The sequence below is a fragment of the Accipiter gentilis genome, chromosome Z, assembly GCF_929443795.1.
Source record: "Accipiter gentilis chromosome Z, bAccGen1.1, whole genome shotgun sequence".
Classification (NCBI taxonomy): domain Eukaryota; kingdom Metazoa; phylum Chordata; class Aves; order Accipitriformes; family Accipitridae; genus Astur; species Astur gentilis.
This window is the reverse complement of record NC_064919.1, coordinates 22,261,591-22,273,691: the sequence shown is the minus strand read 5'-3', so window position 1 is coordinate 22,273,691 and position 12,101 is coordinate 22,261,591. Positions and strand designations below refer to the sequence as shown.

General features: G+C 41.5%; 1 protein-coding gene across 5 annotated transcripts in view; it reads right to left on the bottom strand.

Annotated features, from left to right (window-relative positions):
• Window positions 1-12,101, bottom strand: part of CSNK1G3 (casein kinase 1 gamma 3) — an 87,356-nt gene that overhangs the window by 58,824 nt on the left and 16,431 nt on the right. For all 5 annotated transcript variants that reach the window (XM_049794859.1, XM_049794860.1, XM_049794861.1 and 2 more), the window contains exon 2: window positions 1,741-2,158. In XM_049794859.1, coding sequence (XP_049650816.1) covers window positions 1,741-1,918 — 178 coding nt within the window. In that variant the 5' untranslated portion in view covers window positions 1,919-2,158. The remainder of the gene's footprint in view (window positions 1-1,740; window positions 2,159-12,101) is intronic.

The window sequence follows — 12,101 nt, the reverse complement described above, 5'->3', positions numbered from 1 at the left end:
GGCTGCTGTTGCAGGACAGTACACTACACTATTATCTTCTTCCTACTTCTTTTACTCATTTGTCCTATTTTATTTCAGTACTATCAGACTTTAAGTCTTAACTACTCTAAAACTGTATTTAGAACAGAAAAGATTATTTCACTCTGTATCTGCTGCAAGCAAATGAGCTAAACTGATACTGATCTGAAACAGATAATCAATTCTGTACGTTGTGATCACTCCAAGATAACAGACAGGAAAAAAATTAACTGTATTAGTTTACAGTTGCCTTCAGTAGTAAATGTGACATTAATTATACTGGCTTGATTTAGTTCATGGAGAGGTTTAAAAGAAAAATTATCATTCAAAGCCAGTTTAGAATAGGTTAGGAGAAGTTAAAGACAGTTTCAGCTTGACTTGTGATCTGTAGAAGCACATATGTAACACTGTAAAGGTCAAAATAATCAATCTTGTTTAACTTTCAGTAGGAATAACAAGAGCACCTCTTGTTCAGTCTGTGTTAAATTCAGTATCCTCTGTCAGAGCTCCAGCGATATTCTCTTTCATCATTCTACAGTATTAACAAGCTAAGTTTGTTTACATTCTGACTCAGACTAGATATAAGGCCCCCAGAAAGCACTATATTAAAAACATGTTATATTTTATGCATGTTATAAACATACTTATAACATGTTTATATATTTTATGCAAGCACTATATTGAAAACATTGTCTGAAGGACAGTAAGTAGTATTTCTACCAGAGGCAGAAGATCAACAGAAACACAACACCTACATAGCCCGCCCTATTCTCAAATACCCTACTTTCAAACCCATCTCTCTTTAAACCTTGAAACAGTGCATTAACTCAAGGCTTCCAGGAATACTGGAATAAATTCTTGTCATTAAGTGTCAAGTTATATTTGTCAACACATACAGAATTCCTAAATCTCGAAAACTCTGGCTAATCATGCTGTTGTCATGGAAATTTAAGTCACCAAAACTAAATATGTACCCTTCCAAAACCATACACCCATCATTTAGTGTCTATTTTACTAACTGGTAAAATTTCCAGCTTTTATGCCCAAATTCTGCAAAACTCCACAGGTCCTTCTCAGTCTGTCCCTTCTTCATAATTTGATTTTCATCCATCTGTTCAGCAGGGAACTAAGTGTCTGAATTACCCACCTCCCAGATTCTCTCCATAGATAGATTCTCACTGCCCCCATGTAACAGCAGCTCACTGTTTAGCCTCACTACACTGCTGCTCATGGAAAGGAAACCAAGGAATCCCAAGAGCTTGCTGCTATTAAAAAAACACTGTAGTGTCTCCAAGAGATCTCCAAGACCACAGTACTGTAAGCTGGACCTACAGGACGAGGACGTGTTTCACATACACTTAGCCCCAAATACATCTAAATAAACTGCTTCAGGAAGCCAGGAAAGGTAGCAAAACACAATAACCATGAAGTAATTCCCCATGTCTTGGAAGACACAACTGACTGAATTTAGGATAGCACTGCATACAGCTACAAAACACTTTTAGTCCCAGAAAGTCTCCTGCTATGGAGATTCTTAATATGTGATAGAGCTTGCATTGGCCAGGGTCAAGCCACAAAAGATGCACAAGGCAAATTTAACCTACCTGAAGCTTAAACTAGTTTGAAGAGCTGTGTGGTGTGTTTATGTAGACATTTTCATGCCTAGACTGCATACAATGGCCTTGAATAATGTAAATTGAAATAAAGACAGAAGGATCTTACCTAACCGTAGTTCTCCAAAATTACCACATCCAATTTTTTTGCCAACTCTGAAGTTAGGGCCAACCATTAACACTCCAGAATTTGAAGAACCAGTTCCATGTGGATTATGGCCTGACCTCCCACTAGGCCGTGCAATTCTTTCATCCGGCTTGTCCTTGTCTTTCTTTCTGTTATCCATGTCAAGTTTTTGGTACTCCACTTTGATTTCTTCCTCTTTTTAAAAATCAGTATAAGCAAAGTCCAATTGCACAAGGTGAGAATGAAAACATCACCAGTGAAGTGCCCAGCTGGTTACTGTCAGTAAGCAGTCAACAGCAGCCTGTTCATTCCATTCGCAAAGCCATGGTAGTATTCTGTAGTAAAACTATATCTCCAGAATGCACAACACCACCAATATTTACTAGTATTTGCAGGAATTCTGTTAAAGAAAAAAAAAATTATTCAATACAGTAAAATTCTTCTACAAAATTAACTCTCCCTTCAACTAGTCATAGCAATTAAGCTGTAACTAATTATATTTGCTTTACAGAACCTCTATGAAAAGCACTACTGTAAGGTTAAAGTCTCTGATTCCAGCACATAATAGCAACAGTTACTGGTGTGACTGAAGTGAGCTTGTAAATCTCAAGGCTTAATGCAACAGGTATTGTCAAAAAAAAAAAAACCACCACCCAAACAAACAAAAAAAACCACCCCAAACCCACCAAACCCTATCAAACTACTTCCTGAGTAGATAAACACACTTAAAATCAACATTTAGAAACTCATTGCAACTTATGCCAGCTCTGCAAAAAAAAGCATTTTATTTCTGGTTTTCCCCCCCCCCCCCAAGTAGTATCTGTTGATCTATGGAAATGCTCAAGCCAAACAGTTATTGAAGTTACAGAAAGATATTCAAACTTAAAACAATTCCATTATCTTTTCTGAATTATAATTTCCGAGATGCAGTTTATAAACTCATGGCAGGGACACTTCAGTCCTTTCAGTAACTCCTAGAGTCTGAAAATAAAATATATTTACTTATTCTCTCCTGCTCCATTCAATTATGTCATAAATGTGCTTTCCCACTCCCCTTATCCACCATTTAGCATCATTGCCCAGACACCAACTCCTACCTGGATTTCAGCAAAACTTGCAAGCTAGCTTACTACTGCAATAAAGAATCCCGAGAAAGCTTTCATTTTTACCCTGCCCATAAGAATAGTGTATATTTTTCTCTATTTAACAACAGTGGTTTAAAAATGCAAAATTCAGAAGACAGTTGGCTACTACTTAGGCAAAATTTCAGGGTGAGTTAAATACCTGTTCAAAATTATTTTGTTATATTTGCTTCAATGCTGGGAATACACTGTAGTGAAATAAAACATCCTCTGAAAAAACAACATATTTTGTGTGGTACAGCCTATATTAAAGATAGTTATCAGGAGCTTGTATTAAACACTTTGAACTGAAGACACTTTCATTTCTTAAACTCATTTCACAAAGTAAAATTATTACTCACATAATTGCTTATTACAACATTTAAAAAATCAGAAAGCCAGTAGAGAAAAGATACCAAAGAATATGAATAACCACCCAAATAACTGCATCTGCTGAATCACAGATATTCATAGCATGGTCATAACTAGATATTTAAAAATCACTGATCAACAACTGACTAACCTATCACCTGAACGATGAAGCACGTGGAAATCTTTCTGGCGAAGAAACACAATCACCTTAACTATGAAAGGGGGGAATGAAAGACTTTTTCTGAGAACGATCAAAACACACAAATGCAGGTTCCAGTCCAAGTAGACTTGCTTAATGCAAGGGAAAAGAACTTCAGCAGTGAGTAATGAACGCAGTGGTGTGGTATGGTATAGAGGGAAGCATTTCAGAGAAAAATACAAGCGCCTCTCGCTACAACATAATCTTGCAGGTTCAAGCGCCACCACTAGATACCCTAAAGTCACTTTCCAAACCACACGTCTGAGAGGAATAGGTAATTTTTCCTCACCCACTTTGCTACAAAAGTGAGAGAAGAAATAAGAAAACTAGAAATGGAGAACATTGAGGTGGGAATTCAAGGGTACCATTTAGTACTTAGAAAGACAGTACGTTTGATGCAGCACAATACATAAATGTTTTAAGTACCAAAGAAAAAAGACTTATGTTCCATGTCTTAGTGGTTCTCCAGTGAGAAATAACAAGGTAAACAGTCCTAGAATTTTTACTGCTAATACAGAGACTTCATGGCAAATAGAAGCAATGCACCTAAGAAGAGCATATTACTGCCATCACCAGAGAGTAAAAAAGCATAGACAGTTATTAAGTCAATGGTTTGGTAATCTCAGCAGAGCGGAAGTCAAACTTCCTGGCACTATTTTGCACATACCAAAATCTTCATACTACCAAGCACTGAAAGACATTACCTTGGAACAGTGAAAGGCCAGAAAGGCACTAACAGTTCATACCAATGATACCAATGGGCTCCACAACAGAGCACTAGAACTATGAAATGGACTGGGTATGCAGACAAACCTGAAGAAATTAAAATCTGATTTCAGAGTTAACAGGGTTCTTAGCTTACAAGTTTTCCATAGCTTACCTCTTGATATATATACAGTATCTAATCACATGTCAAATAAGTTTAAAATTGTATTTTTCTAATGCATCACAACATAAGGCTCTGGAAAGGCTGTGGATGATGTCCATCTGGACTTTAGTAAGGCCTTTGACACTGTCTCTCACAGCACAGTCCTTGAGCAGCTGGTGGCTCATGGCTTAGACAAGTGTACTCTTCACTGGGTAAAAAACTGGCTGGATGGACAAGCCCAGAGGGTTGCAGAAAATGGAATTACATCCAGCTGGTGGCCAGTCACAAGTGGTGTTCCCCAGGGCTCAGTACTGTGGCCAGTTTTCTTTAATACCTTCATGAATGATGTGGACAGAGGGATCAAGTGCACCCTCAGCAAGTTTGACACCACCACCAAGTTTGGAGGGAGGGTTGATCTGCTTGAGGGAAGGCAGGCTCTACAGAGGCATCTGGACAGGCTGGATCCATGGGCAAAGGCCAACTATATGAGGTTCAACAAGGCCAAGTGCTGGATCCTACACTTTGGTCACGACAACCCCATGCAGCGCTACAGGCTTGGGGAAGAGTGGCTGGAAAGCTGCCCGGCAGAGAAAGACCTGGGGTGCTGGTTGACAGCCGGCTGAATATGAGCCAGCAGTGTGCCCAGGTGGCCAAGAAGGCCAATGGCATCCTGGCCTGCATCAGAAATAGTGTGGCCAGCAGGAGCAGGGCAGTGATTGCCCCCCCTGTACTAGACACTGGTGAGGCCGCATCTCGAGTGCTGTGTTCAGTTTTGGGCCCCTCACTCCAGGAAAGACACTGAGGTGCTGGAGCGTGTCCAGAGAAGGACAACGAAGCTGGTGAAGGGCCTGGAGCACAAGTCCTGTGAGGAGCAGCTGAGGGAACTTGGATTGTTTAGCCTGGAGAAAAGAGGAGGCTGAGGGGAGACCTTATCGCTCTCTACAACTACCTGAAAGGGGGTTGTAGTGAGGTGGGTGCTGGTCTCTTCTGTCAGGTGGCTGCAGATAGGATGAGAGGAAATGGCCTCAAGTTGCACCAGGGGAGGTTTAGATTGGGTATTAGGAAAAATTTCTTTACTGGAAGGGTTGTCAGATACTGGAAAAGCCCGCCCAGGGAAGTGGTTGAGTCACCATCCCTGGAGGTATTCAAAAAGCGCATAGACAAGGCACTCCAGAATATGGTTTAGTGGGCACATTTGATGGTTGGACTCAATCTTAAGGGTTTTTTCCAACCTTAATGATTCTATGATTCTATAATTTCAGAAGAATAAAACAGTTCTAGTTTTGTCATCTATTTCAGTTTTCCCCATTTTGTCTTTGTATTTAACTATGACCTGAGCACACCATGAAGCCTTGCTAACTGAGCAGAAAACTTAGCTATAACAGGCTGGGTTCTGAGGATGCTGAGAATTAAGTCGTGATGCATCAGGAACATGGAATAGCAAACAGGCAACATCAGAACAAAGGGCACCATAAATTTAGTAGCAGCTGTAAGGCAACAGTGATCTCTAAGAAAGCAGCTGTGAGCCAAAGTCCATCATCACCAGAAAAGCTTCCAATATCACACTGTTTCAGCTCATGTAGCAATAAAACCGTACCAGAGGAACCAAGCTGGGAGCTCAAAGACAGATTAATTAGTATTTATGCAAAGCACAGTAGCTGCTCTGCATGCATGCTTGTCCAGTTGAAGCCTAGTAGTTAACAAGACACTGAAGCTTTACCACTAAAAAAGTTATTTTGCACAATACATTTTTTTAACCTATTGTTTTGGGTTTGTGTGGTGGGGTTTTGGTATTGGGGGAGGGGTTGCAGGGATGGCTCCTGTGAGAGGCTGCTCAAAGCTTCCCCGGCTCCAAGTCAGACCTACCTCTGGCCAAGGCTGAGCCCATCAGCAATTGTGGTAGCGCCTCTGGGAGAACAGGTTTAAGAAGGGGGGAAAAAACCTGCAGCGGGGGAGGAGATTGGAATGTGAGAGAAACCCCTGTGCAGATACGGAGGTCAGTGAAAGAGGGGAGGAGGTGCACCAGAGGAGGGGATGCCCCTGCAGCCTGTGGTGAGCCAGCAGGCTGTCCCCCCCAGCCCACGGAGGGGAGCGGGGGAGCAGATGCCTGCCTGCAGCCCGGGGAGGAGCCCACACTGGGGCAAGGTGGATGCCCCCGAAGATGGCCATGACTCCATGGGAAAGCCCATGCTGGAGCAGCCTGTGCCTGAAGGACTGCAGCCTGTGCACAGGACCCATGCTGGAACAGCTCATAAAGTACTGCAGTCCATGGGAGGGACCCCACGCTGCAGCAGGGGCCGAGTGAGGAGTCCTCCCCCTGGGGAAGAAGGAACAGCAGAGACATGTGATGAACTGACCCCAACCCCCATTCCCCTGTGCTGCTGGGGGGTAGAAGGTGGAGAAATCAGGAATGGAGCTAAGCTGGGAAGGAGGGAGAGGTGGGGGTAAGGTGATCCAAGGTTTGGTTTTACTTGTCATTATCCTGTTTTCATGTGATTGACAACAAATTAAAATGATGGTTTTCTCCCCAAGACAAGTCTGGTTTTTGCCCACGACCATAACTGGTGCATGATCCCTCTCTGTCATTGTCTAGACCCACTTTTGTTACATTTTTCTCCTCCCCATCCCACCGGGGGGAGGACTGAGTAAGTAGCTTTGTGGTACTTTGTTGCTGGCTGGGCTTAAACCATGACACTCATCTTTAATCACAGGAGTATCTTTAATTTGGATTTTCCAAATCATAACTAAGCCCACCCCTTAAAAGTATTAAGTTACCAGAGATGAAGACTTCCACTATGCTTGGAATCTTGATTTTAAAAATATCCTATCTCCACACCCAAATACCTTTTTCCAAAATTTAATTCTAATTAATTTTAGATACCAGTTTATTAGGCACTAATGGCATTGGACTTCCTCAAGTCAGTTTATACTAATACTACAGCTTGTTGTGGAAGGTGGCAAAGCTGAGCTACCTGAGCATGCAGACCACACTCTAATGAAATGTAAACAGCACATGGCAATAATGGGATAAGATTGTGAGGCTATAATAGCACAGGAATGTATATAAATTACAGAGGTTATTAATATATTTTGGAGGCCTTTAAGGACTTTGTTTAGCCACTTAAAAGTAGTCATTCATGATAAAGCAGAACTCATAACTTAGTTAATGTTTTTGCTTAATATTGACCTATTGTCCTATTGGAGGAATAAGAAGATTCAGAAAACTCCACAGCCAGTTTGAGCCAGGAAAAGGAGACATAGCAACCACTACCCTAAAAACCAGGAAAGAGAAAGAACACACCTAGAGGTGAGAAAAAGGACCCAGTGAGAGAATAGACAATCCCACACCCAAATATTACTATTGGACCAGACTATGGTGTGAGGGGCAGGAATTTAGAATGTAAGACTGTAATTGCCCAGGCATTTTAGTGTTTGGGGTCCCTCTTTGGAAGCACCCAGCTTGAACTGTCTAAATTTGTGCAACATAGATAAAAAGCAAAATTTATTCTATTTTGGAGGTCTTGATCAGAGATTCTTATTCAGAGAACCTAAGGTTGAGCATGAGGGAAGAAGCGGGGGGGGCGGGGTCAGGAGAAGCATCCGTCAGCTCACTGGAGTTGCCCACTGAGAAGGGAGCCCTGTCCTAGCAGTTAAAGTCTCAGGTGGTGTGTGTGCGCGACTCCTTGATTGGTGTGTGAATGCTCAGGCAGCAGCTTCTCCCTTAACAAGTGCTCATCAAGAGAACATTTTCCTGATTACTCAATACACAGCCTCAGACACTGAAAATGTCTTACTATATACTGCACATTTATAAAAATATCAAATCAGATGCTCTTTTAAACCATTTATAAGTTAATGTATTAACTGAAACAGCCTATTTGAAACAGAATCCTGTCAAAGAAACTATTGCCAATGTTTTTTAATTCCAGCCTTCACTCAAACTCAAATTACAGAAGTTTTCATTAGCTTCAAAAACTGAGCTCATATATGGGAAATCTCTCTTTGCCTTTTTTTTTTAATCTTCTCTGAGGTGCCCACCCAGCTACTCTCTCACTCCCCCTCCTCAAAAGGGCAGTGGGAAGAAAATAGGATGAAAAAGCTCATGGGTCAACACCAAGACAGGGAGATCACTTACCAGTTAGAGTCATGGGAAAAGAGACTTGACTTGCGCAAGATTGATTTAATTTGTCACCACTAAGAGTAAGATGGTGAGAAACAAAGACGAAGCAAAAAACATCTTTCCCCCACCTCCCTTCTTCCCAGGCTCAACTTCAATCCTTCACTTCCCAATCCTCTACCTCCTCCCCTCTGCGGAGTGGCACAGGGGGATGAGGAATGGAGGTTGTGGTCAGTCCATTACAGCTACTCTCTGCTGCTCCTGCCTTCTCATACTGTTTCCCTGCTCCAGCGTGGGGTCCCATCCACAGGAGACAGTCCTTCAAGAACTGCTCCAGCGTGGGTCTTCACCACAGGGTGCAGTCCTTCAGGAACAGACTGTTCCAGCATGGGTCCCCCATGGGGCACAAGTTCTGCCAGCAAACCTGCTCCAGTGTGGGCTCTTCTCCATGGGCCACAGCTCCTGCCAGCAGCTGGCTCTGGCATGGGCTCTCCACAAGCTGCAACTTCCTTCAGGACATGTCCACCTGTTCCGGTGTGGGGTCCTCCATGGGCTGCAAGTACATATCTGCTCCACTGTGGTTCTTCACTGGCTGCAGGGGGACAAATTGCACCACCAGAGTCTTCGCCATTGGCTTCAGGGTAATCTCTGCTTTGGTGCCTGAAGCACCTCTTCCCTCTCCTTCACCAACCTTGGTGTCTGCAGGGCTGTTTCTCTCACAGCTGTTGCACAGCTTTTCTTACCTTTTCTCAATATGTTTTCCCACAGGCACCACCACCTTCACTGCCCGGCTTAGCTGTCCCCCACGGTGTCTGGCACACGGCAGCCCAAGCCAAGCCTCACAGACGCCCCTGCAGCACCCAGGCACAGACATGTAGTACATTTACAAGAGCAACACTCATGTCTTACAAATTTGTGAAATTCCAACCACTACATGTGAGTAACTGCTTTTTTAAAGCAGCAAGTGCTTCCAGGAGAAATAGCGTACCACGCACTTTTCAATTTAAGAAACCACTGCTTCTGAAACTTTTGTGTCTGCACACAGACCCACCACAACCTGTTTGCCAAATGTCATTTTAAAAACTGGGAATGCAGCAATAGAAAAGGTAAGTTACAACAGATTCAAGGGATAAAGATAAATACTGAAGCTTATCAAGTAGATTAGTTTCGCAAACGGTACTAGCATTTTGAGAGCAAATCACAATGCATGAAAAAAACTAATAAAACCCAATAAAATAAATAGTAAATAAACTGATTACTGAACTCCTTCCTAAAAAATATTTTCTCATAAAGTTTAAGTAATGCTTTACTGAGTGTTTTACTGAAATTTAAGGCAACAATGCATGCAGCCAAATACATTATTAACAACACAAATTTCAGTTTCCAGAAATGCATCTATTGCATGGACAAATCTATTATATGGTAACTTAGGCCCTTCCCTCTTCTGCTGTTGAACCAAAAGATATTCCAGTTACATTACAGGTATAATTTTTATATAAACTGAAATTAGCACCTTTTATCAGTTTCTGGCTAAACAAACATTGGAAGCCCCATACATTTTTCACACACTGCATGTCAGAAGGAAGACACAAGCATTCCTGTCACAGTTTCTCCAGGACGCAAGTGTTCTCTTACAACATTTCCTAATAAAATAATCTGCAGCCGATTTGAAATAAGGAGATCACTTGAGACTTTCTTCATATTGATGTTCCTATACAACATTTTATGAAGTATTTACCTTAGAAATACAAAAGGCATTCATGGTTTTATTTACACTGTACTTACCTATGACAGAGTTATACTGTTGATGGCAATATCTTTTCTTCACTGTAATCCTCACATTCTAGAGGAAAAGAACTAAATGGCAAAGATGTATATATGCAGTATTTGCAGTTACTCGGGCATGCAAAGACTTCTGATACAGAATGCAAGTAAATTACAAGTTATGTGAATTGCATTAGTTTTCCTAGATTGTTAAGGAAGATCCAGCAGATTTTTTTCAAAGACTGGACATAATTCATAGGGCTCAGAAGCCAGACACCATTCAAAAGTGTGCACCATCTAAAGTGAAAAAACAACACATACAGTGTAAGCATTCTAAATTATTTGCACAATCCTTTTCTTGCTACGCGCTAGTTATATGGGCTATATTCTCCTCACATGCAGTCTGCCTGACAAATGTGTTGTCCTCATCCTCATTTCACAGCTTGATTTTGTTTAATTTTCATCTCTGAAATTGGACAATTTTTCCACATGAAAGCAAACCATGGCCTGCACTCTGCTGCCAAAGGAATGGAGAAAAACTCATTGGTAATATCAATTGTTGCATACCATGTGGCTGCCTTTGACGCCAGTTCATACTGGAGCTCTAACATGTCTGGTACAGCAGCATTCAGTGGTGGTGTCACTTCATTCAGGCAGCGATAATCTACTGTTAACCTCCAGCCTCCATCAGACTTCTGCACTGGCCATATAGGACTATTAAAAGGTGAATGAGTCTTGCTGATGACTCCTTGGCTCTCCAGTTCATGAACCAGCTCATGAGCCAGGGAGTCTCGGTTTGTGCAATATTGCCACTGGTGCACCATCCTGGTAGCCATTGGCACCTGCTGCTCTTCAACTCGCAGCAAGCCCACAATGAAGGGATCTTCCGAGAGGACAGGCAGGGGAGATGGCTGTTTGACCTTCTCTGTGTTTACAATGGCTATACCACTCACAGTCTCAGCCAGACCCAATACACTATTGTAATGCAGAAAGAACATTACTGAAGTTATGAGTTCAAGTGCACAGAAATTTGGAAGTAATAATGCATGTAGATGAATTATAGCATGTTCATTTAATGGAGCAGACAACTGACCAAATCCTCCTGAGCTGCGAATAGCTACTGTAGTTCCAGAGTTAGCAGTTTAGCCACACCAATGTGTTGGTGAATTCAAGCTAAGAAATTTTGCCTTTGAATTCTTAAATCAATGAAATCAAATGTGTTAAAGCCAGTACTAGCAGAAATAGTTAATTCTTTATAGACCCAACAAATGCAGTTGTCCTCAGATATTTCTTCATTGCAAACTGGGATTTTGTTTTGAGATGGTATTACTATAGTCTTGTGGCTATGTTTATTTGGTTAATAGTCAGTGATGATTTTCATCTCTGTCTACATAAATGAGCACACTTGACCCATAAGCTTCAGACAGACATCAGGGAATATTGTTAGAATTTAAATAAGCTGCTTGCTCAAAAAATACATGATTAAATATCAGTATAATAGCAAACATACCACCGAAGCCAAGTTAACAAAGCAAGATCTTAATTAGAAATTACATCTACAATCCATATAGATTGAGGATAAAAGGTAAAGCAAGACTGGAAAACCTGTAAGGAAGCAGTCAGAGTAACTGAGATGCAAAACTAACATCAGCTAAGAGGTTTTATCTATTTGATGGAATTTAACAGACATTCCCAAACACTGTAGAAGGACTGCCTGAAAAGCAAGGAGAGGAGTGAAGACAAGCAAGAAAAGTGAAGACAATAGTCAGATACATGTGTCAGTTAACTGACAGCAGTCATACGCCTAACACCTGCAAAAAAGTAAAAGGAATCTTGGGCTCAGTTTTAGAAACATAAATTAAAATCAATGGCAAAAGACAGCCAGGCTACTGGTCTGTGTCA